Genomic DNA, 27500 nt, shown 5'->3' with positions numbered 1-27500 from the left:
GCTGCTATGATTAGCAGATTCAGTAATCACTCAGAAACCTCTATAATTACTCCCTGTCCCTTGTTTGCTTGAGTTTTCTCAGTTGACTCTGATGTAGAGAAAGCCTCAGTCCTTCCTGGCACAATGTATATTGTATGGAAAGGATTTAGCTTGTGGTAGAGCATATCGCGTAAAGAAGGGGGAAAAAAAGAGTCGATTGTATATAACAGAACTTGGTCCCTTAAGATTGCAATGAAAGGTGGTAGTGTTAAGTAGATAGTGAATGTCACCAAAGGAGATGGCTTAGTGGTTAGGGTGTTGGACTCCTGATCATAAGATCATGGTTCTGATTCTTGGAGCGGGTGGTGTGTTGTATCCTTGAACAAAACACTTCATTTCACATTGCTCAAGTCAACTCTGCTAGTAAATGACCAGCCCTGCAACAAACTGGTGTTCCATTCAGGGAGGATGCTGTGATTTTACTAGTTTATTCACCATGGTAACTCGGTAATCAATCTTATAAGTCCAAGGACCAGAGACAGTGATGTCCAGAGGGACTTGCATCTTATGCCACAGAGAACTCCAGACTTATTGATTGACCGTCTGTTTTTTATGCTTTTCTTTCAGTCTGCCTATCCACCAAACCATTTCATTCGACAAGTTCCGCAAAGGAAGATGCATTTATTCACAGGGCTGCAAGTGCTCCAGTTAGTCATTCTCTGCATATTTGGTTTTGCACCATATCCTTATTTAAAGATGTTTTTCCCGGTTTTAATATTTGGACTCATACCTGTCAGGTAAGTTAAGGATTATTTTCACAAACACACAAGCTAATTTTACAGATTTCAGTTTTATTACATTATATTAGATTTTGTAATTCCCCCAGGGCTGACTTTACCTTTCATCCTTTCAAGGTCAATAAATTAAGTACCAGTTGCATACAGGGGTCGAACTAATCAACTGGCCCCCCCTCCCCCAAAATTTTGGATCTTGTGCCTAGAGTAGAAAAGGTTATTTTACATTTTGTGCTGTATGTGTGGGCGGGGTTCTGGCAAGTTAAAGATAAACCCTCTGCATGTCATAAAAGGAAACTAAAAGGCATTGAGGGAGAATTTGCTTCCTGACCTTGTAAAACTCCTCGCAACAATGAGCCCCCAAATAGACCCATGGGTTGTCGCTTGAGTGGTGCAAAGATGTCATATGCCAGGAGTAAGGGAATCGCTAACATATGGATGTTCCAACGTGCTGTTACAACACAGGCCCTCCCCACCATACTACTACTACTATTACTTTACATTTAGTTAGTGTGTCGGACAAAATGCTTAGCAGCATTTCTTCCAGCTCTCTCTATACTAGGTTCAAATTCTTCCAGGGGCAACTTTGCCTTTTGTCCTTTTCAGGTTGACAAAAATAAAGTACCATTCAAGTACTGGAGCCTATTTAACTGATTACTGTCCTCACTGTCAAATTGCTGGCTTTGTGCCAAAATTTGAAGCAGTTACCTTTTACTTGTTTCAGTCATTAAATTTAATTTGTCAAAATATTCTTGTTGCTTTGAAACTGTGACATGTTCGCTGACAAAGTTCCGTGCTGCATCATTTTCTCAGTTGCAGTTTCAAAGTGATGAAAATATTTTGACAAATTAAATTTAAATGTTGAAGTGAATCTAACAGTTTTTGTGTGTTTTTAAATGGCTTATAAATACTTTCCACGCTGCAATTGTTTTTGTTTCAGCACACGATATGCAAGTACATCTTCATAATTATCTTTTTTTTATTTCAGACATAAAATTATTCCTTACATAATTAACGACAAGTTTTTGAAAGCAATGGATGGTAATTAAAGGACGATAGCTTTCACTTCCCACTTTGATGACCAGCATTCAGTAACTGACCAGGAGCCCAAATTCACTTGGATAAAGTACATTGCAGCCATTTATAAGCGTGTCTCTCTGTCTGCCATTCAGAATTTTATTTTATTTTATAATTTTTAATTATTTTAATCTTTTTTTTTTAAATTTACATTTTAAGAATAAATCTATCTCCATTGTAGGACTACTTTTTCTTCTTATTGCTTCAGTCATGGGAATGTGGCCATGCTGGGGCACAGCCTTGAAGTGTTTATTCAAACAAATCAACCACAGTACATATTTTTTAAAGCTGGTACTTATTCTGTTGGTGTCTTTTGCCAAACTGCTAAGTCACAAGGATATAAGCAAATCAACACCAGTTGTTATGTGCTCTATGTATGTGATATATATATATATATATATATACATACAGAAAGGGAGAAGAAAGACTTCAAATATGCTTTCTAATCTGTCACTGGGCTAATAGTGGCAAATTATGTGTGTGTATATATATATATATATATATGGACACACGCGATAGGATTCTACACAGTTTCTTATTTCTTTACTGCCCACAAGTGGCTAAACATAGAGGGGACAGACAAAGGGATTAAGTTGATTACATCGACCCCAGTGCATAACTGGTACTTAATTTATCGAGAACATAAAGACAGACGAAATACTGCTAAGCATTTTGACAGCTAAAGTTTCTGTCAGCTCACCGCCTTCTACACAGTTTCTGCCTACCAAATTCACCCACAAAATGTTGACCTTAGGCTGTAGAAGTCATTTGTCATAGGTGCCATGCAGTGAGATTGAACCTGAAGCCACGTGGTTACAAAGTAAGAAATTAGTTATTTTGATGACTGTAATAGCTAAGATGTCTTAACTATTTATCTCATCTTTTAATATGTCTATCTACACTGTACATCTTTTACTGTTTTTTCTTCTATGTCTGTTAGTATGCTCATGTGGATGTGTGTGTGTGTGTGTGTGTATCAGTGTAAAGGAAGCTTATATCTTACGATGCCAATTAGAAACTGAAAATGAATGAGTGTGTGTGTAACTGATGTTGCCATGGGCACTGGGCTTATGACAGCTGAAAAAATGCAACAATTATTGTATCAGTGAAACAGAAACTCAGTCCTGAATGCAAGTCTCCAAATCTGCATCATTTATTAAATATATATATATACATACACACCACACACAGGTATATTTATACAGATATATGTATGCATGTATATATATATATATATATATAAAACATATGTATGTGTGTGTGTGTGTGTGTGTGTGTGTATTGTCATGTGTCTAGTTACTGGCATGGATGTGCGGTTAAGAATTTTGCTCCCACACCACTTGGTTCAGATTTAGTCCTGGTGTATGACACACTGGACAGGTATCTTCTTCCGTAGCCCAGGGCTGATCAAAGCCTTGTGAGTGGTTCTGGAAGATGTAAACTGAAAGGAACCTATAAAGTGTGTGTGTCTCCTTGTCTTGACTTCACCTGATTGTCATAGTGTCATCATCATATAAGCAATATCATTTGTTTCTGATCTTCCGAGCATTAGCAGTGTGAAAATGATTGCGTGTGTATATATATGTATATAAATTAGAAAAAAAACCACCTTTTATCAATTCAAAATGAACAATTAAATTACACCATCTAGAAAATTACATATAATAGAAATATTAAAATAATAAAATATCAATGATGAAGTAAATTGCATAAAAAGTAATAAAAACGTATATAATTGGTAGAATAACTATATATATAAAAATACAAAATGGGACAAGAACGCAAAACATTCCAATAGACAATACGAAAACGGACGGGTCATTTGAAGCCTCTAATCTTCAGTCAAGAACCGGATCATCCTCATCAGCCGAAATTGCGAGGATGATCTGGTTCTTGACTGAAGATTAAAGGCTTCAAACGACCCATCCGTTTTTTGTGTCGTCTATTTGAATGTTTTGCGTTCTTGTCCCATTTTGTATTTTTATATATATTTTTTATACATATTTTGCGACGTACGTACACACCTTCCTCTTATATATGTATATATATATATATACATACACACACACAATAAAATTATAAGAATGAACAATAGCAGTTTTATACATGCAAGGCATTTTATATGTGATTACACATGCATTATGTTATAGGAAAAACACTTACCACCTCCTCAGGCAACAGAACAACTAAGGTAACAAAAATGTTGCATGTTCTTTCAATAAGCCCCACCTCGTGTAGAAATGTCTGACGTAAAACACCGACTAACTTTTTGTTAAATTTAAGATATTACTCATGTTATATCTCTGTTGTGCATTTGCATTCCTGAAATTCCATTAGCTGATGTCGTGTTCACATGATTCCACTGGTTTTCCTCCAAGCAACATTTCCTTCATGTGGCAGTCTCTCTCATGCACATCTGACACTATGTCACACATCATGCGGAAGTGTTTTTGCTCCAAACCACTTTATGCCATCCCTCTTTTAGCCTGTCAGCTTACAGAAGTCCATTTTGTCTCAACCTGACAGCCAGTTCAACTTGTGTCACCATGTGCAAACCCTCTCAGTAGCCATGACCATGTGCTGTCTGCTTCTTGCTCACCATCCTTTGTGTCATGATGTGGAAGCTGTGCCCCCTTACTGTGTCTCAATGTGGAAGCTATCTTTCCAAGTGACAGCCTTCTTTATATCCGTCTGATCCAGTGTTGTTTACTCAGCAAACTGGAATAGTTTCTTTACAAGTTACAAAGCCATAAGATAACATAGACAAGATGGCAAAAAGATGGGATATATGTATTGATAACCCATAAGATAAAATATTGATAAGATATAACAAATAACATTTATCCAAACAGGGAGATGAGATATAATGAACAATAACATAAATGATAGAGACAAGTATAACAAAGAACATATACAATATATAGCAGGACAAGATAACAAATCATAACATATTTTATGATACAGAAGGCCATGGCATACAAGCCATAATGTAACATATTTAGGTGCTACTTTGGTGTGTGATTTACAGTTTAAAGGGAGATGCCAAACTTGTGTAATCTACACGCTTATTTTTATTATGGTTATTCTGGGTTTCTTATTTACTAAAACACAAATGAAATGTGGTTTTATAATTATTATTAGAACAGTAAGAATTTTTGGAAAAATACACTTACAATGCTAAGTATGGACTAAAAAATTTGAATAATTAACGATGAATTAAGTGAACATTTGCTAAAAATGCAAGAACATCTTAAGGGTTTTTAAGAATTGAAAAGTAAGCTAAAAAGTAACCCAAATTAATCGCCCTTTAAGTTGATCACATATCAAAGTAGCACCCATATTTATATGATACAGAAAAACTTACAATTCCCAGATTTTATGTTCCAGACAATTTTCTTCCTTTTTCTTTTTTCTAAATAAAATTGTAAATAAACAGAATTTGAAACATTTTATTATTTTGTTCTTTTAAAATTTATTTCTAAAAATTTATAACAATGAAGTGATTTTTCAGATGTTTCTAGAAGCTGGCAATTTTTAGATCCCACATCAGTTCATATATATATACACACACACACCTTACCCTTCATCTCAGCTACACTCTATAATGGATGATTCTAGAAACTTTTTACATCCTTTGTATTCTGTAATTAGGTCATTGTAATTAAATTTCTGTGGCATGTAGTTGAAGATCCTGACCAGCGTGAACCTTTCGGCAGCATTTCGACCATAGAACATGGTGAGTTGTCGAGCCAAGTTGAGTGCATTTGCTTTGTCCTGCAACAGAGAATGGAAAGATGTCGAAATAAAGACTTTGTTTGGAAAGTGTGACGATGGCTTAATTGGCCGAAACTTTCAAGTCACCATTAACATTTAAGTGTGTATAATATATATATGTGTAAATATATTCCTTTATTTGTTTCAGTCATCTGACTGCAGCCATGCTGGAGCACCACCTTTAGTCAAACAAATTGACCCCAGGACTTATTCTTTGTAAGCCTAGTACCTATTCTATCGGTGTCTTTTGCCAAACCACTAAGTTACGGGGATGTAACACCAACATCGGTTGTCATGCGGTGGAGGTGGGGACAAACTCACACACATAGGTGCAGGAGTGGCTGTATGGTAAGTAGCTTGCTTATCAACCACATAGTTCCAGATTCAGTTCCACTGCATGGCACCTTGGGAAAGTGCCTTCTACTATAGTCTCAGGTCAACCAAAGTCTTGTGAGTGGATTTGGTAGATGAAAACTGAAAGAAGCCCATCGTGTATATATTCTTTTATTTGTTTCAGTCATTTGACTGCAACCATGCTGGAGCATCACCTTTTATTCAAACAAATCGACCCCAGGACTTATTCTTTGTAAGCCGAGTATTTATTCTATTGGTCTCTTTTGCTGAAACACTAAGTTACAGGGATGTAAACATACCAACATCAGTTGTCAAGCGATGGTGGTGGTGGTGGGGGGACAAATATAGACACATAAACATATACATAATCATCATCATTTAGCGTCCGCTTTCCATGCTAGCATGGGTTGGATGGTTCAACTGGGGTCTGTGAAGCCAGAAGGCTGCATCAGGCCCAGTCTGATCTGGCAGTGTTTCTACGGCTGGATGCCCTTCCTAACGCCAACCACTCCGTGAGTATAGTGGGTGCTTTTTACGTGCCACCCGCACAGGTGCCAGACGGAGCTATATATATTTAAAATAAATGGAAAATTGATCAACAAAAATTGACTAACATCAATTATTACTTTTTAATACAAATAAACTATATCCCATCTGACAGCTGTTTCTGCTTCCAATGTTCCATGGTATTGCCACTGAAAATTCTAAAAATAATATATTTGGTAACACATTCGATCTGGAACATGGAGCTTCATCATTTATTATTTATACACCCTGTTACCCCCATAGAAAAATTAACCCACCAATTAATATTTTAAGTTTAGTCCTGATGTGTCACATATGCAAAAATGGTAGGATTTAAATATATTAAGCCTTTCATCTTCTCGGGGTTCTTCCTTTTTTCTTTTATGAATTTTTCTTCACTTTGATGAAATTCCATGTTCCAGATTGGATGTGTTACCAGATATGAATGTTATTTTCAGAACTTTCAATGGCAATACCATGGAACATTGGAAACAGAAACAGCTGTTAGATAGGATACAGTCTATTTGTATTAAAAAGTAATAACTGATGTTAGAAAATGGAGAAATATTGATCAACAACTGTTTACTTTAAATTTTTTATTTATATATATATATATATATATATATATATATATATATATATATATATATATATATATATTATATATATATATATATGTGTGTGTGTGTGTGTTTGTCTTTACCACCATCGCTTGGCAACTGATGTTGGTGTGTTTATATCCCTGTAACTTAACAGTTCAGCAAAAGACACCGACAGAATAAGTACTAGGCTTACAAAGAATAAGTCCTGGGGTCGATTTGTTTGACTAAAAGGTGGTGCTCTAGCATGGCTGCAGTCAAATGACAAACAAATTTACCACACAGCTATTTATATAAAATTTTAATCTTTTGGCCTGGGGCATTACCTCAAAGAGTTTTTGGTGAAACAAATCAACACCAGTACTTATTCTGTCAGTCACTTTTGCTGAACTGTTAAATTAAGGGGATGTAAACACACCAACACTGGTTGTCAAGTGGTGGAGGGATGGACAAACAAAGGTACACACACACACACACGACAGGCTTCTGTCAATTTCTGTCTACCAAATCCACTCACAAGGCTTTGGTCAGCTTGAGGCTTTAGTAGGAGACATTTGCCCAAGGTGCTATGCGGTGGGACCGAATCTGGAACCATGTGGTTGGGAAGCAAACTTCTCACCACATAGCCAGGTTATAGTAACCATCTTCTTTGTATGTCCTCATTGTGAGTTCAGACCCCACTTTGTCCAACCTAAACAGTGGTCAATATTATTAGAATGGGGATGACAGGGAGAAAGAGAGGAAGGTAAGTAGTAAGATGGTCAGTTGGACAAGGACAAGTGAGCTACTGTATTATCTGCTCAAGCATGCCAAACTGTGAGCGCAAAGACAGTGTCACTTACGCTAATTGCCTTAGTAATGGTCAACTGTCAAGGCAAAAATAGTGTCTATCATTAGTCACCATAGTAACAAGAACTGTCAACAACTCAAGGAGAGCAGTGATACTGATGCTGCACTAAGAAGTATTGTGGTCAATTCAGTTGGGAGGAATTTTCTTCACAGATGGTAGCAGAAATATTGTAGGTATTTAGAACATTTTAATCAACTTACCAATATTTTAGAATCGTAATCTCCAGACATTAGTACCAAACCTAGTAAAAAAATAAAATATAAGCATGAATATATTATACATATATTCTGAGTATATTATATCTCTCTCATATATATATATGTCATCATCATTGTTTATTTATGTGAGGCGGCGAGCTGGCAGAATTGTTAGCATGCTGGGCAAAATGGATGTTAAACGATGATGATGATGATGAACATATATATATATAACAGAGAGAGAGAGAGAGAGAGAGAGATACACACACACATATATGCAGGATACCTTAGCTTTTTTGTAAGCATTAGCATATTTCTGTTGGAATATAACAGCTTTTGTTTCATTAATCAATTAATTATGAAAATAATTTAGTAAAATATTTTGGTCATTATCAAGCTGATGTTTGGAACAAATTAACATGAAGTTTTGATGAAAGATTTTAATTGATATTACTTTAAAAGAGGAAGTTTGTGTCTTAGAATCAGGTGCAATCCAAGGTGGATTTATTTCAGAAGAGACAAGCAATCATTAATTTCATCATTGTTTTAACATTGACTTTTCTACGATTGAAGAGAATTCATCGAGGCACTTCTATGCAAAAAGGACTGTTTTCACGAAGCAAAAATTTTGTCTTTAAACATTAAAAAGAAATATGGTGCCATGTAAAAAGCACCCAGTATACTCTGTAAAGTGGTTGACGTTAGGAAGGGCAACCAATTGTAGAAACCAATCCAAAACAGATTATGTAACTTTGTGCGACCACTGTCAAACCATTCAACTCATGCCAGTATGGAAAATGGATGTTAAACGATGAATATAGTTGTTGTTTGAGAGACACAGGGACATGTGTTTAATTAGGACCCAGCTGGGCTTAGACAACAAACAGCAAAACGATATTTACCTTTCTCCTCTTTAAGATCAGTAAAATGCTGCATTGTGACGCAGGGGGGAGCATTCTCTTGGTGTTTCTGGTGAGAGAAAGAAAAGAGAGAGAAACAGTCATGATGGTTCTTTAATAATGTGATGAAAGAGGTGGCGATGAAGGAGAGAACAGTTTATGATGCTATATAAGTGTATTCCTTACATTACAGTAGAAGTCACATATCTGGTACAGGGCTACAGCTACACACACACACATACAAACATTCTTGATCACCTTTAAAACAAGGCAATCCAGTTGATTAGTAAAATGCTCTCACCAATACACAACTACTGGTACAACAGACTATCTCCTCCTCACCACCTTCATCATCACCACAATAGTTCCTGCATCTATGAATTAATGATTTGTGTACCATCCATGTTTCCACTCACTAACATACACTACCACTGCTCTATACCACAGAACACCATTATACCACTCCACCATGAGCCAAAGATAAAAACACCTGCATTTGTCTTTTGATCTGCAAGATATTATGTGGTCAATACATAACAGGCTTCTATCAGTTTCCATCTACCAAACTCACTCACAAAGCTTTGGTTGATTCTGAGCAACAGTAGAAGCACTTGCCTAAGGTGCCAAGCAGTGGGACAGAACTCAAAACCATATGTATCGAAATCAAACTTCTTACCACACAGTAATGCTTGTGCCTAGCAACATGCCTAGTGATGAGGTACATTTGTAGAGTGGTACTGGTATAAAGTGGAGCATCAGTTATAAAGTAGTATATTTGTATACAGTGTACTTGTAATCCCAGAGAGTCTATACACAGCTTACCTTATAGAGGGCCACAGGTGTGAAATATATTTCACTTCCAGAAAATTGTTGGTAGAAGAACTCATAACCATCCTGACGTGGTAGTGGATATACAAACTGTAAGAAGAAGAAAGGAAATATTAATATATAGAAAAAAAATATCTCTGAAGTTACTATGACGATAGGTCTTTAAACCTTTAGCATTCAGATTATTCTGTCAATCATAAGGCTTATTTATTCATACTGTTTTAAATTAATCCTACATAATATTAGAACTTCAAGATTTCTATGATGTGATTGTTTATTTAGGTTAAGGAACAGTGGTGTTAGATGTGGTTTCATGGTGTGAAGTGAATGAGAGAGGAGCAGTTTCCCCATTGAAACAGGATACCAGTCCACTGATTGTACTTTGCTAAACTAGAGGTGGTAGACTTATGATTTACCACATTGATTATTAATAGTAAGAGAGAGTGAAGTGTGACTTACCGAAGGACACAGTTTAGCCTTACTCATAACTTCATCATAATCCATTTCCTGTGAATTTAAACAAAATATATCAAAACATTAGCAGTCAGTAAAGCAGAAAGATATTATATTACAGACGGAGTGGATCAATGTCACGGTTCTTTCTAATTCTTAAATATCATAGTAAAAGTATTAAATTCTGACACTCTTGTACATCTAATGTTGTGTGTGTGTGTGCTTTCACATACACTTTTCTATGCTTGTACAGGTCAAGCTAAATTCATGGTGACAGATTTTCAATGGCTTGATGCTCTTCCTGATGCCAACCCTCAACATGGTGCCGTAATATTCTTCCCTGGCTGGACATGCCTTCAGGGAAGATAGGAAATGAAGGAGATTGTTTGATGCAGGTGATGTCTAAACAAGAAGATACAACCACCACACACACAACGGGCTTCTTCTTTCAACATTAAATAGTAGTGATGGTTTCTGATTTAGGCACAAGGCCATCAGTTTCGAAGGAAGGGGTTTAGTCAATACCATCGACCCCAGTAGAGACTGGTATTTTATTTTATTGATCCTACAGGGAATCAGATGGGAAATGAACATAGTATGTAAAGAGCTTTGATCTTACCTTTATGACGCCATACACGCAGTCTTTGACACTGTGGAACTGCATCCAAATCTATAGAAATGGTAAACGATTATTAACTAATTAGAACATATTTTTTTGGGTTTTTAATATCTCCCATTTTTTTTACTGTGATATTAACAAAGAACTGGCTGGTGGGATGGAGTGGGGTGATAAGGTACCAAGGGATGAATGGATCAGTCCACTTAGATGTAGGTAAGTAACAAAGCTTATAAAAAAGAAACATGACTTAAGCAGGTACCACTGTGAGATATAATTTAGCTTGAAGTAGATATGACATTGAGGCAGAGTGTAAGTAGCTATATGTAGGTACCATGGTGAGGCATAGTCCAACTAGCTGTAAGTACACACTACAGTGGGGCAGTGTAAGTTGCATGCCACAAGGTGGCTGGTTACGACTTTAAACTGCATTTGGCAGTGGGGATCTGATTTGGGAGTTCCAGGCTTTTGAGGAGAGTGGAACCACTTCTTACCAACTATAGTTTCCCGTCAGGGTCCCAGCCATGGGCTAAGTAGCATGTCAGACTTGCTACTTAGCCTATAGCTGGGACCCTAATGGGTGCAGGGCCGTCGCTAAGCCCCTGCAAACCTCTGCAGTCACAGGGGACCTCCACGGTCGAGGGGTCCCATATTAAGATCAAAGTACATAGACGAGTCATCTATTTACAGCAGTCCCATAGATAACTGGAATTCAAGCAAAAAGTATTCAAAGATTAGAACTTGAAATCAAAGATGTCTTACCTTTTCAATATTTTCAGGTGTTTCTTGTCTCAATAGCTCCAATTTTACAATATCATTTAACACCTGCAATGACAATAACATACATGTAAGTGTGCGCTTGAGTGCACAACACAGAATAACTGAAATAAATTTAAACAGAGTGGTTGGCGTTAGGAAGGGCATCCAGCTGTAGAAACTCTGCCAAATCAAGATTGGAACCTGGTGCAGCCATCTGGTTCACCTGCCCTCAGTCAAAATCGTCCAACCCATGCTAGCATGGAAAGCGGATGTTAAACGATGATGATGATGATGATGTAATAAGAGGATGTGGGGAGCTGTATCCAGCAGCACATGTTAATAAAACACTGATCAATTTCACTGTGCTACTACTGCTTATAACAGAGAGTGGTTCATATACCATGATCTGCACTATGTACAGCAGTCAACTGCATCGACTTCATGGTACCTTTTTACAGCCAGGTGTACTGGATACAACAGCCAGTTATATTTAGCAATGTACCTGTTTATTACTCAGTGTAGTAAGTACAACAGTCAGCCTTATGGTACCTATTTACGGATAGGTGCAATGCTGTTTACAGCAAGGCGTGCTGCACAAGATATCCATTTGCAGAGATGTCTCTGGTTATCTTTGTATGTGTATATCTACGTCACACACCATTTGTGATGCCAGATGAATCGTCCACGAAATTTGAATTTTAAAACAAAATACAAACTGCCAATCTAAGGGAGGCTACTCTATATAACATGAAACTGCATGAATTACTTCCCTTCACAATTTCAGTATTACTTTATCTCAGACTATGCATTTAACATAATTCTTAGAATATAAATCTTCTACACAGAATACCAGGGTCTAATACCTTATAAACTATAATTTTCACCCAGGTCGGCTTTATTCATATTCCACAAAGTCTGTAGCAAATGTGATCTGCCAATGCTGCCTGACTTGCACCTGTGTCGGGGGCACGTAAAAAGCACCATTTGAGCGTGGCCAATGCCAGTGCCGCCTAACTGGCACCTGTGTCGGGGGCACGTAAAAAGCACCATTTGAGCGTGGCCAATGCCAGTGCCGCCTAACTGGCACCTGTGCTGGTGGCATGTAAAAAGCACCCACCACACTCTCAGAGTGGCTGGCATTAGAAAGGGCATCCAGCTGTAGAAACCTTGACAAATTCGACGGGAGCCTGATACAACCTCCCAGCTTACCAGTTCTCAGTGGAACCATCCAACCCATGCCACCGACGACGATGAGGACTCATTTTCCTTCAAAGTGTTTTGTTTTTCCTCCAGGATTATCTCAGATCAAGGTTAAAACAAACTTGTTGTTCAGAGTTAAATACAAGTTCATGGGTTCTTCAGTGCGTTTATATATAAATTAACCTTCCTTTATTTTACACAATGCAGAGATGGAAAGCTTGCTCCTCGACCTCATGGTTTCAGGTTCAGTCCCACTGTACGATACCTTGGGCAAGAGTCTTCTACTTAATCTCAGGCCCACCATGGCTATAGTAGAAGACATTTGCCTAGTTGTGGGTGTATTCTATCTGTTACTTGTTTCAGTCATTAGACTGTGGCCATGCTGCAGCACCACCTTGAAGAATTTTTAGTTGAATGAATTGACCCCATTACTTCTTTTTTTAAGCCTGGTACTTATTCAATCGGTCTCTTATTGCCAAATTACAGGTGTGTAAACAAACCAACACCAGTTGTCAAGTAGTGGTGGGGAACATTCATCCATCCCTCTCTCTCATATATATATATATATATATGATGGGCTTCTTTCAGTTTCTGTCTACCAAATCCACTCACAAGGCTTTGTTGGCCTGAAGCTATAGTAGAAGACACTTGCCCAGGATGTCACACAGTGGGACTGAACTTAGAACCGTGTGATTGGAAAGCAAACTTCCTACCTTACAGCCACACCTGCACCAATTTTTATGTATAGACATAAAAACAATGCTTTTCAGACCTCATTCCTTCAGCAAATTGCCAATCATTTCAGTCTTTTGTCATCTGTGACATCCAGAGACTGGATATCACTCTTGTTTGTACCCCACTCTGCATCACACTGATTTAACGTCCATCATCATCGTCATCATCATCATCATCATCGTTTAACGTCCGCTTTCCATGCTAGCATGGGTTGGACGGTTCAACTGGGGTCTGGGAAGCCCGAAGGCTGCACCAGGCCAGTCAGATCTGGCAGTGTTTCTACAGCTGGATGCCCTTCCTAACGCCAACCACTCCATATTTGCATGGGTCAGACGGAATTTGTTGACCAAGAAGGTTATGCTTTTCCATAACCAGACGTGTTTCAGCAGAAGATTACCAATGAACAACACCTCTTGAATGGCAGTGATGGCTGTTAACAGCTATCACATGACATGAAGACAAGGAGACACAAACACTCATATATATATGTTGCACCAGGCCAGTGAGATCTGGCAGTGTTTCTACAGCTGGATGCCCTTCCTAACGCCAACCACTCTGTGAGTGTAGTGGGTGCTTCTTACGTGCCACTGACACTCGTCTGGCACCTGTGTCGGTGGCACGTAAAAAGCACCCACTACACTCACGGAGTAGTTGGCGTTAGGAAGGGCATCCAGCTGTAGAAACACTGCCAGATCTGACTGGCCTGGTGCAGCCTTCAGGCTTCCCAGACCCCAGTTGAACCGTCCATGCTAGCATGGAAAGTGGACGTTAAACGACGATGATGATGATCATCATCATCATCATTTAACGTCTGCTTTCCATGCTAGCATGTATATATAAGGAAAATAAGACAAGGTAGAAAATACTAAAATAAGAAGAACATTTTATAACCAGTTTCAGTCTTTTTGACTTTTTCAACTTAGAACAGATGGGTGGTTAGATGAGTGGTTAGTGAAAGCTGTACAAGCCATGTACAGGGATGCTGTCAATAAGGTGAGGGTTGGCAATGAGTATAGTGAAGAATTCTGGGTAGGGGTCCACCAAGGATCAGTCTTCAGCCCCCTCTTAGTCATCATAGTCCTCCAGGCAATAACAGAGGAATTCAAGACAGGATGCTCCTGGGAGCTTCTCTATACTGATAACCTTGCTCGAATAGCTGAGTCACTATCAGAACTAGAGAAGTTTCAGGTGTGGAAGCAAAGTGTAGAATCAAAGGGCCTTAGGGCAGTCTAGCAAAAACCAAAGTTTTAATAAGTAGGAAGGCAGACAAATCACAAATCCCTTCAGGTAAATGGCTCTGTTCATCTGTAGAAAAGATGTTGGTAGAAACTCCATCAGATGTATCGGCGTATGCTATGGACACATAAGAGGTGCAGCAATATCAAAGGAAGGCTAACTGGGAAGATAGTTTTTGTGTGCGGCAAATGCTCAGGAGCAATAAACACTGAAAATGTGCAGAAATCAGCTTCCGTCACATGCCAAAGGGAAAAACTAAAAGTAGTTGATAGCTTCCGTTACCTAGGTGACCATGTCAGTAGCAGGGATGGATGCTCTGAGAGTGTAGCCGCTAGAATAAGAATAGCCAGGGCAAAGTTCAGAGAGCTCCTACCTCTGCTGGTGACAAAAGGGCCTCTCGCTCAGAGTAAAAGGTAGACTGTATGACGTGTGTCAATAGCCATGCTACATGGCAGTGAAACATGGGCCGTAACTGCTAAGGACATGTGTCAGCTTGCAAGAAATGAAGCTAGTATGCTCCACTGGATGTGTAATGTCAATATGCATACCTGACAGTATGTAAGCGCCCTGAGAGAAAAGGGACATAAGAAGCATCAGATGTGGTGTGCAAGAGATTTGGCTGTGCTGGTATGGTCATGTGTTGCGAATGGATGAGAACAGCTGTGTGAAAAAGTGTCACACCCTAGCAGTAGAGGGAACCTGTGGAAGAGGTAGACTCAGGAAGACCTGGGATGAGGTGGTGAAGCACGACCTTCGAACACTGGGCCTCATGGAGGCGATGACAAGTGATCAAGTCCTTTGGAGATACACTGTGCTTGAGAAGATCTGGTAAGCCAAGTGAGACCGTAACCATAACCTATGTAGTATATGAGTACCCTTCAATCATTGGGCAATAAACTGTGCTTGTGAAGACCTATTGCGTTAAGTGAAGTCATTGCCGTGCCTGAATGGCACCTGAGCAAGTGGCATGTAAAAAGCACCATTTGAGCGTTGTCGATGCCAGTGCTGCCTGACTAGTCCCATGCTGGTGGTACATAAAAAGCACCATTCGAGTGTGATCGTTGTCAGTGCCACTTGACTGGCTCCTGTGCTGGTGGCACATAAAAAGGACCATTTGAGTATGGTTGTTGTCAGTACCGCCTGACTGGCCCTCGTGTCGGTGGCACATGAAAAGCACCCACTACAATCTTGGAGTGGTTGGCGTTAGGAAGGGCATCCAGCTGTAGAAACCTTGCCAGATCAGATTGGAGCCTAGTACAGCCTTCTTCTGGCTTGTCAGTCCTCAGTCAAACCGTCCAACCCATGCCAGCATGGAAAGCAGGTGCTAAACAACAACGACGATGAATAAAGCAAGGAAAGCAATTAAATTGTGGAAAAATTAAATGAAATGTTTTTAAAAATATTTTCATAGTCTTCAAATAGGTAGGACATTTTCCATGTTTTCTCTCTCTCTTTTATTAACTCGTGTGTTACTTTCCAACCTTCTACATACACACACACACACACATGTATATCAAGTCATGTGACTGACAAGACAATTTGATATTGTTATACATCACTGATCACAATGTGCTTTGCATTATTTCAACTTTTGAATGGGTCGACATTCGGCAGACTCTTTCTCCCATTCATTCTCTTTATTGAGCAACCTTTCATAGTGGTGTCTCCAAACATCTCTCTTTGCAGCCTCATTTAGTGCAAGTGAACCATCATCTATGTGGACACAGTTCTCTCCTACGACATCATGATTCTCTCTCACACACTGTCTTGCAACACAAAATACCTCAAGTCTTTGGTCCTCACGGCGCAGAACATTGGCAAATTTTTTCTTATCTGCTTCCCCTCTGGCTAAATAAATCTGTCTCCTAGCTTCCCATCTGGCAGTCTGATACAATACCCTACTACCACTGTTCTTCCAGTCCTTCCAAGCCTGTTTCTTTTCTCTAATAACCCTGTCAACAACACTGTTCCACCACCACGTTATTTTGGGTCAAGAAGAGACTTTGCACCATCCACAGATCTGGTCAGTGGCCTTCAGCAGGTTGTCTCGTAGAAACCTCCAGTTGTTTTCTACATTGTGTGAAGCTATATCCCCTTCTATTTCATCAAAGGCTTTGAGTAATATCACTAAATCTCTGTCCATTCACAGGATCTTTTACGCTTCCAAACCCTTCTCCTCCATGCTTGTTGTCTTCTGGGCATCCATTTAGCCTTGATCCTGAAATCGCTACCTACCAATCTATGTTGCGGGGTACATTCTTCACCTGGGAAAGTTTTGGCATTTATAAGCAGCCATCTTTCCCTTTTTCTGGTGAGGATGTAGTCAATTTGGCTAGTGTGTCTCCCAGAATGGTAGGTGACTAGATGACTGGCAGGTTCCTGTAGTTAGTATTGCAAACCATAAGATCATTTGCATCGCAGAACTCCAACAGCCTGGTTCCCTCCTCATTGCGGGAACCAAAACCGTAGCCTCCATGTATGCCATAGAAGCCCCTGTATGTTGTCCAACATGTCCATTGAAGTCACCAGCCACAAAGAGAAGGTCCCTGTCATTTTCCAATGAGGTAGTCTGCAAGAGGGTGTCATAAAATCGGTCTTTCTGGCCATCGGGTAGCCTCGGCTGAGGGGCATAGGCTGAGATAATGGTTGCTAACCAATTATCTAATCTAATCTTAAGTATTCTGTCGCATACTCTGACTACCTCGTTTACCTTATCAACCCATTTCTCCGCAAGAAGTATACCCACGCCTCCAACTCTGCTAGTGTTCCCTGCCCAGAAAATCTTGTACCTGTGTTCTTTGCCTGAGGAACCTAGCGGAACCTCCTCTCCACCTTACTTCAAGCATCTCAACATTCTCACCAGACCTACCTTTCAGTGTGCCGATGTTAAGAGTGCCAACTCTGAGGGTGTGGGCCCGTGAGACCCTAGGAAGGGCAACAGCAGCGTCATGTACGGATATATATATTATCATCATCATCATCGTTTAGCGTCTGATCTGATCTGGCAGAGTTTCTACAGCTGGATGCCCTTCCTAACGCCAACCACTCCGAGAGTGTAGTGGGTGCTTTTACGTGCCACCAGCACGAGGGCCAGTCAGGCGGTATATATATATATATATATATATATATTTAAACATGACAGGTTTCTTTTAGTTTTCATTTACAAAAACCACTCACAAGGTTTAGGTTGGCCAAGGGTTTTAGTAGAGGATCCTTGTTTAAGATACCATAGTGGGACTGAAATCAAAACCTTGTGGTTGGAAAGAGAACTTTTCAACCATGCAACCTTGCCCAGGTCTTAAATAAATGATCAACAATGTAGGTCCATTAAACCTGTCACCTCTGTGACCTCTCAACCACTGCCCACCACCCACTGTTTACCATAAGACAATCTTACCAGTTTAGGGACTGTTTTTTTCTCAGTTGGTTTCTTCTGTACCTTTTCTTTTGTTTTAGGGTTCACAGCAGGGGCTGCTTTTGGTTTTAAACTTTCTTTTAATTCCTCGAGCTTTTTACTGTATATTTCAGGGTCTGTTCTGAAATACAATAAACATTATAATATATAATAACACTGTTATATTATCATCATCATCGTTTAATGTCCGTTTTCCATGCTGGCATGGGTTGGACGGTTTGACTGGAGACTAGCATGTCAGGAGGCCGCACCAGGCTCTAATCTGATCTGGCAGAGTTTCTACAGCTGGATACCCTTCTTAACACCAACCACTCCATTCTGAGTTCAAATTCTGCTGAGGTTGACTTTGGCTCTTGTCCTCTCTGGGTCTATAAATTAAGTACCAGTCAAGCACTGGGGGTGATGTAATCAACTAGTCTTCTCCCACAAAATTTCAGGCCTTGTGCCTTTAGTAGAAAGTATTATTATTATTATTAATATTATTATTACTATTATTATTATTATTATTACTATTATTAAGAAGGTGAGCTGACGGAATGGTTGTATATAAAAAATTCTCTACACTTACTCTTGGAGTCCCTTCAACTTTTCTGTGTATTTCTCATAATAAGGATTTTTTTGAAGGTCAATTTCAGGTTCAGTTTTGTTCTTTTGTAAATATACAGAATCTGTTTGGAAGTTTCTTTGTGTTCTTGTGAATGGAAGTGCAGTGAAGGTACGCATCAGGTTGCAGCTGTTGCAAACAATAGCAGCTTGGTGCAAACACTGCCTTCCTCGGTGCAATAACTGCAACATTGCTTACAGTTTATTAATTCAGGATTTTATAGCTGTTAGTATGGAAAATGTAAAAAAGAAAATATCAATTTTTAATTTTCATACAGAAAAAAAAAATCTTAATGAATAATTATCCTAACAAAAGACATCTAGCCATAAAATCATACACTGCTAGATATATATATCGGTAGTAAGAAACTAGGGAGAGCTGAACAGCAGGTCTTTAGAGAAGCCTCATGTCACGCAAATGTTTTTGCCCTCAACTCCTTACACTCTAAGGGACGGGTCGCATCCAAGCCATGATTCCTGGAAACCTCTCGCTCTGCTGTCACATTCTGGACTACTGTCTGCATTGTAATTCTCCTGGATTGTTAAAGAACCCTAGCTAATTGTAACCAATTCAGTCTAAGGCATACAATTAGGTCCAAGTATAAATAAACTCCACCCAGCTTTAACACAAATTATGAAATCTATAGACAGATACTTAGTTATATATTTAGAAAGTAAAAATGGAGATAAAAATTCAGGGATTTATAACAGATAAAAAAAGAAACTGAAAATTGAAGAACATACATTGGAAAAACAAAACGAAAAGGTAAATATGACGGTGTATAATAGTAAGAACTTTTAAATACTTAAACACAGATGCATTTAAACTCCTTCATAAATGTATAGTAAAATCCCATTTAGGTTATGAAACTATTCCAGTCTGAATGTATACAAAGAAGGGTTACTAAACAACAACTTGGTTTGAAAATCAGATGTGTCCACAGAGGTCGAAGAAAACAAATCAAATTACCAAGCTTGAGATTCAGTCAAAACAGAGTGTATATATTGTGGTATATACAAAATAATAATTGATAGTGGTAGCAGCAATCACCACTAGTGCCACAGCTATCATTTAACGTTCTCTTTTACATGCTGGCATGAGTTGGATGTTTTGACTGGATTCAACAGGTCAGATGACCGTGTCTCGTTCCAGTGTCCTAGATTTGGCATGGCTCTCAAGGCTGGATGTCCTTTCTAATACTAACCAGTACTAATGAGGTTACCTTGTAACTTGCAAGACTAAAGAAATACCTTGGTGGAGGAGAATAGGAGAGAGAGGGGGGGATGCTTCAGGCAAGAGGTTGAGAAGTTAAAGTATGACAAGGGAAGTAGGAACTGGTTTACAATTATGGAAGAGACTCATGATTGTCCAGCATTTCACATAGGCGGATGGAAGTGGCTGAAATGGAGCCATCGTGATGATAAGGTGCCCGAACATACTCTCAAGGTCATATGTCCAAAGAATGTATAGAAGAGGGTGTGGGTACAGAGGAATGAGGGAGGATGGTGGATAAGGTTGTAAGGATGTGGGAGAAGAGGATCATTCAACTTTGGAATCAGACCTCATATGAACAGAGATAAGAACAGTTGTGCCTGAGCACATCAAAGAGAAGCTTGTTGAGTGTGTGTATGTGTATGTGTGTGTGTGCACCCTTATCTTGACGTCACATGAGGGTTGTAAATGAGCATCTTGGCCATGGGGGAAATATTACCTTGCTTGGAAACAAGTCAGAGTTGGTGACAGGAAGAGCATCCGGCTGCAGAAACTCTGCCTCAACAAATTGCTTCTGACCATGCAATCATGGAAAGTGATGATGATATACACATAGTTTCTCTCAAAGCAAGGTTGGGTTCGGGGCCAACCTGAAATTATGTGGTTATGATACAAAGTTTTTAACCACAACTCAATGGCTGTACCCATCATACATATGTATACCAGTTAGCAATCTTGAGATGCAGAGTTCAATATCACACCGTGTGGTATCATGGGCCAACCAAACAGATGTAAAATGGATAGGTGAAAACTGTAGACGCTTGTTTATTGGGCTGTAGTTGTAATTCAAAGGCTTCGTTACACTGTGTCATTTAAAATAGAAGTCAAACCACCCTCATATAAGACACTACAGTCTTTGGAAAGGGAGCATTAAATAAGCTGGTTCTACATGTACTCCCTGTAATGGTCACGACTGGCACGTTTTTTTTTTATCATATGCTTGTTCGATAAGGCTGTATTTCAAAATTAAAAGCACACGTTTAACTACACCGCAAGTAGTCAACATCATTTGCAGAAAGGAAGGAAAATAATAATAAAGTAGAATAAAAAAACAACAAGCTAATAAATGGAGCGTTAAGATTAGAGAATAATCAATATTCTAGGCAAATTTATATGAATAAATAATTTGGATTGAAAAATTATATCAATAAGGTTATTTTGTAGTTAAACTACGTAAAATGAAATCACAGACGGTAATATTTACTCTTGAACAGTTAACTTGATGTAATCTTGTTATCGATTAATAACATTTAAATGAATGTTGTCGTTTATTTAAAAATAATAATTCACATGTTTCGCTGTTTAAATAAAGAACATATCAATGTTTATTTTGTCGATATTGAATAAAACCATTTGACCTTACCCCAGAGAACAGCATTCGTACCACGCCGGCGGTGTAACATCAATAAATGTATCCAACGTTATTATTTCCACATGAATTAAGAGTGAGTGAAATTACGCGGGTACCCTTATATCTGAATCGAGACACATGGTTCCGACTTCCCGCTGGAGCTATTTCACTTCATTTATGGCACTAAGGTTATTGAGGAAAGTATGAACGTCACATAACGTCCACCGGTCAAATAGATAACAGTTTTTGTATCTTGTGAAAAAAAAAAGACATTCTTTCGATATAACTCGATGGACCAAAACACCGAAATCGGCTCTTTCTATGACTGGGAGGAAAGCTAATGGGTTGTACATGCGTGCGCGCTTGTTCCTCTATTTGTGTGTGTGTGTGCTTGTTCTTGTCTGTGTCTGTGTGTGCCTGTCCTGTTTTTTTAAATGTATTTATGGACTATAGATATAACAAAATTATGCCAATCGAAAGAATGCAAAAAATAAATAAAAATAAATAAAAGCAAAACAACAACAACAACAAAAAAAAAAGGATTTGTTTTCCGATTGAAGTTTGTTTACTCAAGATGTTTATTTGTTTTCGAAAGAGGAAGAGCACCATCGACGTATAATTTCTTCTCCCCTCCCCGCTCGTTATAAATATTCTAGTGTCTTTATGAATGGTCAATATATTATTTCTAGGTATCTCCGACGAAGCAGTACAGATGAAATGTTAGGGAATGAAGCCACTCTTGTGCAGTTTCGATTCCTGGGTGGAACAAATGCCCTTACGCCAGTAAATAAATCTGTCCGGCATCAACCACACTGCCTATCACTGCACCCTACTCGCTCCCAAAAGTTTTTAAATTATTTGTGTTTGCATTATTTTTATGATTTATTTTAGATTTTTCGGTTAGCAGAAGTTGTCTGGCTAGTTCGATTCGTAATCAAGGCCAACAACTCAATTAGTAAACAGTGAGCTGAGATGTCGATGCAGTTTCGAGTTCTGCAGAAACCATTTAATTTCATTTCATTTACGTAATTAATATTTGTGAGAAAAACCTAAACATCTCAGGTAGATAGATGGACAGATAGATAGACAGGCTAATAGACGGATAAACGGAAGCCTGTCTATGTGTAATAGTAGATAGCAGATGGATAAATAGATAGGTAGAGAGGTAGATAAAGTGAGAGAGAAAGACTGATGGATCGACGGATATAGAGGTAGCAGACAGATGCACGCACGCACCCGTACACACACACACACAAATGAGGTATTATAGACTCATTTAATTTCAGCCGAGTTTACCAATCAGTCTTGTGCACGAGAGTTTGGTAAATAAATCATGGAACTCAGAATAATTGGAAGAGTGAAGTACTATTCAAGGGACATAACTCTAACGGATAAAAGTTCCCTCAGTTTTCTCCCGCGGTTCTTTTTTTTTTTATGAAACTCGCAAATCCCGTTCCGTAACCACACAGGTCCTTCCCCTTTCCTCGAAACTTTGCCTTTATTCTGCTCAGGTGTCACCGTTCTTATCTGAGGATTGTTTTTCGTAGGATTGACTCGTCAGTTTTTCCTGCCCTGGGCAACACTACATGTTGTATCAGAAGACTACCTCAATGGGAGAAAGTCGCCTTCTCTCGGCCTCAACTTTGATTATGTTGTGTCTTTTTACAATTTCACTTCTGCTCGGCCCATATGCAATTCCTGAAGAAGCATCTGACATTCCACCCGTCGAGCATTTCCTTCATTAGCCCTGAACTAAATGCGGTGCTGTTGTTCATCAGTAGCTCGTCCACCTGGCCTCTTTCCAAGAATATCTCGTTCAGCACTCCTGCAATTTTAGCAGCAGTCCCCATCCTGATTTCTCTCTATATCACCACAGTTGATCGTCGAGAGATACGATCATCTCTGATAGGTGTCACATTAACTGACAATCTCTTCCAGAGTCTTTCTTTAGGGAAAAGCTGATAAGAGAGAAAATTATGGGAGATAGTAGAGTATTTCATTCTCTAAGTTAGAAAAACCGGCTGCAGCAGATAATGAATGTAGGACAGCGGGGGGCTTCGAGCGTGAAGAGAAAGCGGTAGAAAGAGAGAGAGAGAGAGAGAGAGAGAGAGAGAGTGTGTGTGTGTGTAAGAGAGAGAAAGAGAGATCGAGTGAGAGGTTGGTGAGTTTGACTTGCTCTGGGGTGCATTATATGAGGCACATTATTAGAGTAAGTGACTTAATAATAATAATAATAATAATAATTGTGTACAGTGCTCAGGTGCACTACAACTCATCTAAAGTGTATATATAATCAGGTGAAGTTTCGGCGGATTTCGGAAAGCATGAGGGCCTTAAAAGATGCAGTGTCATGGCAGTCAACAACTGACGCAGGCAGTTTATTCCATGCTTCAGCAACTCTGAGCGTGAAAAAATGTTTCCGAAAGTCATGGGAGCTGTATTGTTTTTCTGACTTTGTAGGCATGTCCACGTGTGTTAGACACATGGAGGTCAAAAAGGTGTTCAGTGTTGTTGTTGGTGAGGTGGTTGATAACTTTGTGGGTGTTTACCAAGTCCGTCGCCAAACGCCGGAGCTTCAGTGAATCCATGCCCAACTTCGTTGGTTTCAAGCGACCAAAGATGTTTTCGTATTGGTGTATTGGAGATGAACCTGGTAGAGTGGAAAAAAATAATATTAGAGGAGATTTACCTAACGTTTCCAGCGTGGATTTAGATGCCAAGCAGATGGCAGCGATTGCGGAAGGTTTTCCTATGCAATAGAACTGCTTACAGAACCTTCATAGCTAAGAAGTCGAAGGAAGAAGGATTCCATAACGTTGCGAGAAACCCTTTTTATAAATGAATAAAAGGATGAACTAGGTTTCGAAAGCATCCTTGACATTTCAGATAATGGTATTGCAGGAATTCTGGTGCTTAGTCAAAGCAGTTCACTTGGTGCAGGCGCCGTAAGCCGTGTTGTGTTCTTTCTAGTTTACTGCAGTTTCTTGTAGAGAGATGGTACGGTCCAGGTAGGACTGGCATAGCAGGTGACAAGTAAGCTCGCTTGCTATGCTGCGCTGGGGAAACGTTTGTAGATTAAATATGCTTCTTCTTACAAGAGGTTGTATGAACACGGTTAATAATAACTAAAGAACGAAGTTTGCATTGGACAAAACAGAGAGATTTATTCTCCGCTAGGCAAACAAATGTTGCTGTACTAAACTAAATCGAGTACGTCACTTTGCAATCGCTTCAACGTCTGAGGTGTGCTACACCGCGCACCTGTTCAGGTAATGTCGATTTGATGGGATGGAATAAGGTAATGTGCAGCACGTACATTTGATCTCTATAAACAATTCATCTGGGCAGGTCGTTCAGAAATAAAAAAAAAAAAAAAATCGCCGAATCGTCTTTCTCGGACACGTGAGACAACCATTAATAGACATCTAGGAAAGGCGGCGAGCTGGCAGAAACGTTAGCACGTCGGGCGTAATGCTTACCCATATTTCGTCCGCCGCTACGTTCTGAGTTCAAATTCCGCCGAAGTCGACTTTGCCTTTCATCCTTTCGGGGTCGATTAAATAAGTACCAGTTACGCACTGAGGTCAATATAATCGACTTAATCCATTTGTTTGTCCTTTCTGTGTTTAGCCCCTTGTGGGTAGTAAAGAAATAGGGATTGCGTCTGCCGTTACGTTCTGAGTTCAAATTCCGCCGAGGTCAACTTTGCCTTTCATCCTTTCGGGATCAATAAATAAAGTACCACCAGTTGCGTACTGGAGTCGATCTAATCGACTGGCCCCCTCCCGCCAAATTTCGGGCCTGATGCCTAGAGTAGAAAAGAATATTTATTGTTCCTTAATGTGATGAGCTGGCAGAAACGTTAGCACGCCGGGCGAAATGCTTATCGGTATTTCGCCTGTCTTCACGTTCTGAGTTCAAATCCCGCCGAGGTTGACCTTGCCTTTCAGCCTTTCGAGGTCGATAAATTAAGTACCAGTTGTGTACTGGAGTCGATCTAATCGACTGGGCCCCCTCCCCACAAATTTCAAGCCTTGTGCCTAGAGTAGGATGGATTAATAGACATCTGGGCAGTGTTTGTACTCTATTGCTGTTGTTTGTTCTTGGTTGACCAATGGCGATGTTAGCAGGGACTCTCACAATGGCTGTCATTCCGCTCGTTTCTTATTTTGCTATCTTCGTTGTGTGTTGTGGAGGAATTACATCTAAGTCAAAGTAGTTTCGTCTCCTCAGTGAGAGAGAGAGAGAGAGAGAGTGTGTGTGTGTGTGTGTGTGTGTGTGTGTTCGTGCGTGTGTATATGTATGTGCGCGTTCGTGTGTTCGTGCGCGTATATGTATGTGTGTGAGTTCGTGCGTTCACATGTGTGCGCGTGTTTGTGTGTATGTGTGTGTGCGCGCGTATGTACGTGCGGTATGTTCCTGATGCTGAGTGTGAGAGCATGTATTTGATGTTTGGTGTTGTTTATGGCATTTTCTGTTACTTGTGTTGTTGTTGTTGTTGTTGTTAGTGGTGGCGGTGACGTCGGCGTCGGTGGTGTTGTGTTGTTATTTGGTGGTCAGGTTGTGTTATTTCTGTTATTGTTATTGTTATTGTTCATAATGTTGTACGTGTGTATTTTTAATTATTTTAATGAATTCGTGTCGTACTACAATGCTGGCGAAAGTGTTGGTGACGGTGGTGTTGGCGAAGTCACGATGACGGTGGTGTTGGCCATGGTGGTGGTGGAGGTGACGATGGTGATGGTGGTGGTGGTGACGATGGTATGGTGGTGGAGATGATGGTGGTGGTGGTGGAGTTGGTGGTGATGGTGGTGGTGGTGGTGGTGATGGTGGTGGTGGAGGTGACGATGGTGAAGGTGTTAAAAGCCATTAGCCTAATGTTTTAATGTTTCTATGTTTAAATGTCATTCAATCATGTCATTTTAGCGTGTGCGTGTGCTTGTGTGAGTATGTATGTGTGTGTGTGTTTGTGTGTGTGTGTATGTGTGCATGTTTGTAACTGTCTGTATGTATGTGCATACGCGTGTGTACCTGCGCGTGCTCAAACGAGTGTGCGCGTGTTTGTGTAGGTAAATGTGTGCTTGTATCTGTCTGTGTGTGTCTTTATGTGTTTTTTGCGTACAAGTGCATGTGTACATGTGTGTACGTGCACGCATGTATTTGTGTGTGTGCGCGTGTGTGTCTAAATGTGTGCGTATCATGTTTCTATGTTTCTCTGCTCATGTGCTTGTGCGTATAGTGCCCATATGTATAAGCGTGTGTGTGTGTGTATGTGTAAGCGTGTGTGTATGGACCCCTGACTGATTCCTAAGCTTTATAGTAGATAATGGTGATTTTGATGCTTCAACAGAAACATACTGTTTGCTCTGTGAGAGGTATGGTCTAAACCAATTGTTAGGAACTTATTTGCCTAAGTTTGGGCAACAATATATCTGAATGTACAGAATCGAACGCTTTACTGATATCTAAGTAAAAGTGCAAGGAGATATTTAGAGATGTTAGTTAGTTAGTTAGTTAATTTTTTGGCTCAAAAAGCAAAAAGCAAGGCTATGTAGGGGGACATGAAGTTATGTACAGGGTGGTGTTCATGTAAAGAGTTCAGGCCACTTGATGTCAAGGGAGACTTTGAACCGAGCGGTCGTCGGCATCTTCATCATCTCGTCTGGCAGCTTATTCCACGGATCCGCAGAGATGTTTAATGAAGAGATGTTTAAACAGAGATGTTTAATGAAGTGTGTGAGTGTTTCGATGTGCCGTTAGAGCATCGCATAGAATTTCTTGCTATATTTCTTCTGGTTCCTTGCACTTTGAGTTCAAATCCTAAGGAGATCAGCATCACCTTTCATTGTCATGGAATCGATAAATAATAACCAGTACAGTGCAGTGGATTAATGAAATTATTAGAACATCGAACAGGATACCTTGCAATAGCCATTTTGACTCTTTGTATTTATCTGTGTCACTGGTGTCAAACTGTATCGGC

General features: G+C 39.5%; 3 protein-coding genes across 8 annotated transcripts in view; 2 read left to right on the top strand and 1 right to left on the bottom strand.

Annotated features, from left to right (window-relative positions):
• LOC115218652 (sodium bicarbonate transporter-like protein 11) overlaps positions 1-2033 on the top strand; it is a 112421-nt gene extending 110388 nt beyond the window's left edge. For all 3 annotated transcript variants that reach the window (XM_036508404.1, XM_029788573.2, XM_036508405.1), the window contains 2 exons: positions 607-776; positions 1762-2033. In XM_036508404.1, coding sequence (XP_036364297.1) covers positions 607-776; positions 1762-1822 — 231 coding nt within the window. In that variant the 3' untranslated portion in view covers positions 1823-2033. The remainder of the gene's footprint in view (positions 1-606; positions 777-1761) is intronic.
• LOC115218618 (ATP synthase mitochondrial F1 complex assembly factor 1) overlaps positions 1-21829 on the bottom strand; it is a 29150-nt gene extending 7321 nt beyond the window's left edge. For 2 of the 4 annotated variants that reach the window (XM_036508408.1, XM_036508407.1), the window contains exons 1-10: positions 21530-21829; positions 18859-19117; positions 18273-18411; positions 11708-11770; positions 10949-10999; positions 10336-10383; positions 9871-9966; positions 9052-9118; positions 8153-8193; positions 5426-5624 (exon numbers count right to left, since the gene is read on the bottom strand). In XM_036508408.1, coding sequence (XP_036364301.1) covers positions 5439-5624; positions 8153-8193; positions 9052-9118; positions 9871-9966; positions 10336-10383; positions 10949-10999; positions 11708-11770; positions 18273-18411; positions 18859-19085 — 918 coding nt within the window. In that variant the 5' untranslated portion in view covers positions 19086-19117; positions 21530-21829 and the 3' untranslated portion in view covers positions 5426-5438. Of the gene's footprint in view, positions 1-3945; positions 5263-5302; positions 5625-8152; positions 8194-9051; positions 9119-9870; positions 9967-10335; positions 10384-10948; positions 11000-11707; positions 11771-18272; positions 18412-18858; positions 19118-21529 lie in introns of those variants that run through there. The other 2 variants (XM_036508409.1, XM_029788520.2) reach the window with 2 other exon arrangements.
• The window catches only part of LOC115218309 (ribosome-binding protein 1-like), a 68135-nt gene continuing 58822 nt past the window's right edge, over positions 18188-27500 (top strand). Inside the window, exons 1-3 of the mRNA XM_036508406.1 lie at positions 18188-18193; positions 23469-23479; positions 26413-26422. The gene's annotated coding sequence lies outside the window, so the exon portion shown is untranslated. The remainder of the gene's footprint in view (positions 18194-23468; positions 23480-26412; positions 26423-27500) is intronic.

This window comes from Octopus sinensis, linkage group LG13 (genome assembly GCF_006345805.1).
Source record: "Octopus sinensis linkage group LG13, ASM634580v1, whole genome shotgun sequence".
Classification (NCBI taxonomy): Eukaryota; Metazoa; Mollusca; class Cephalopoda; order Octopoda; family Octopodidae; genus Octopus; species Octopus sinensis.
This window is presented reverse-complemented; position numbering and strand designations above follow the sequence as displayed.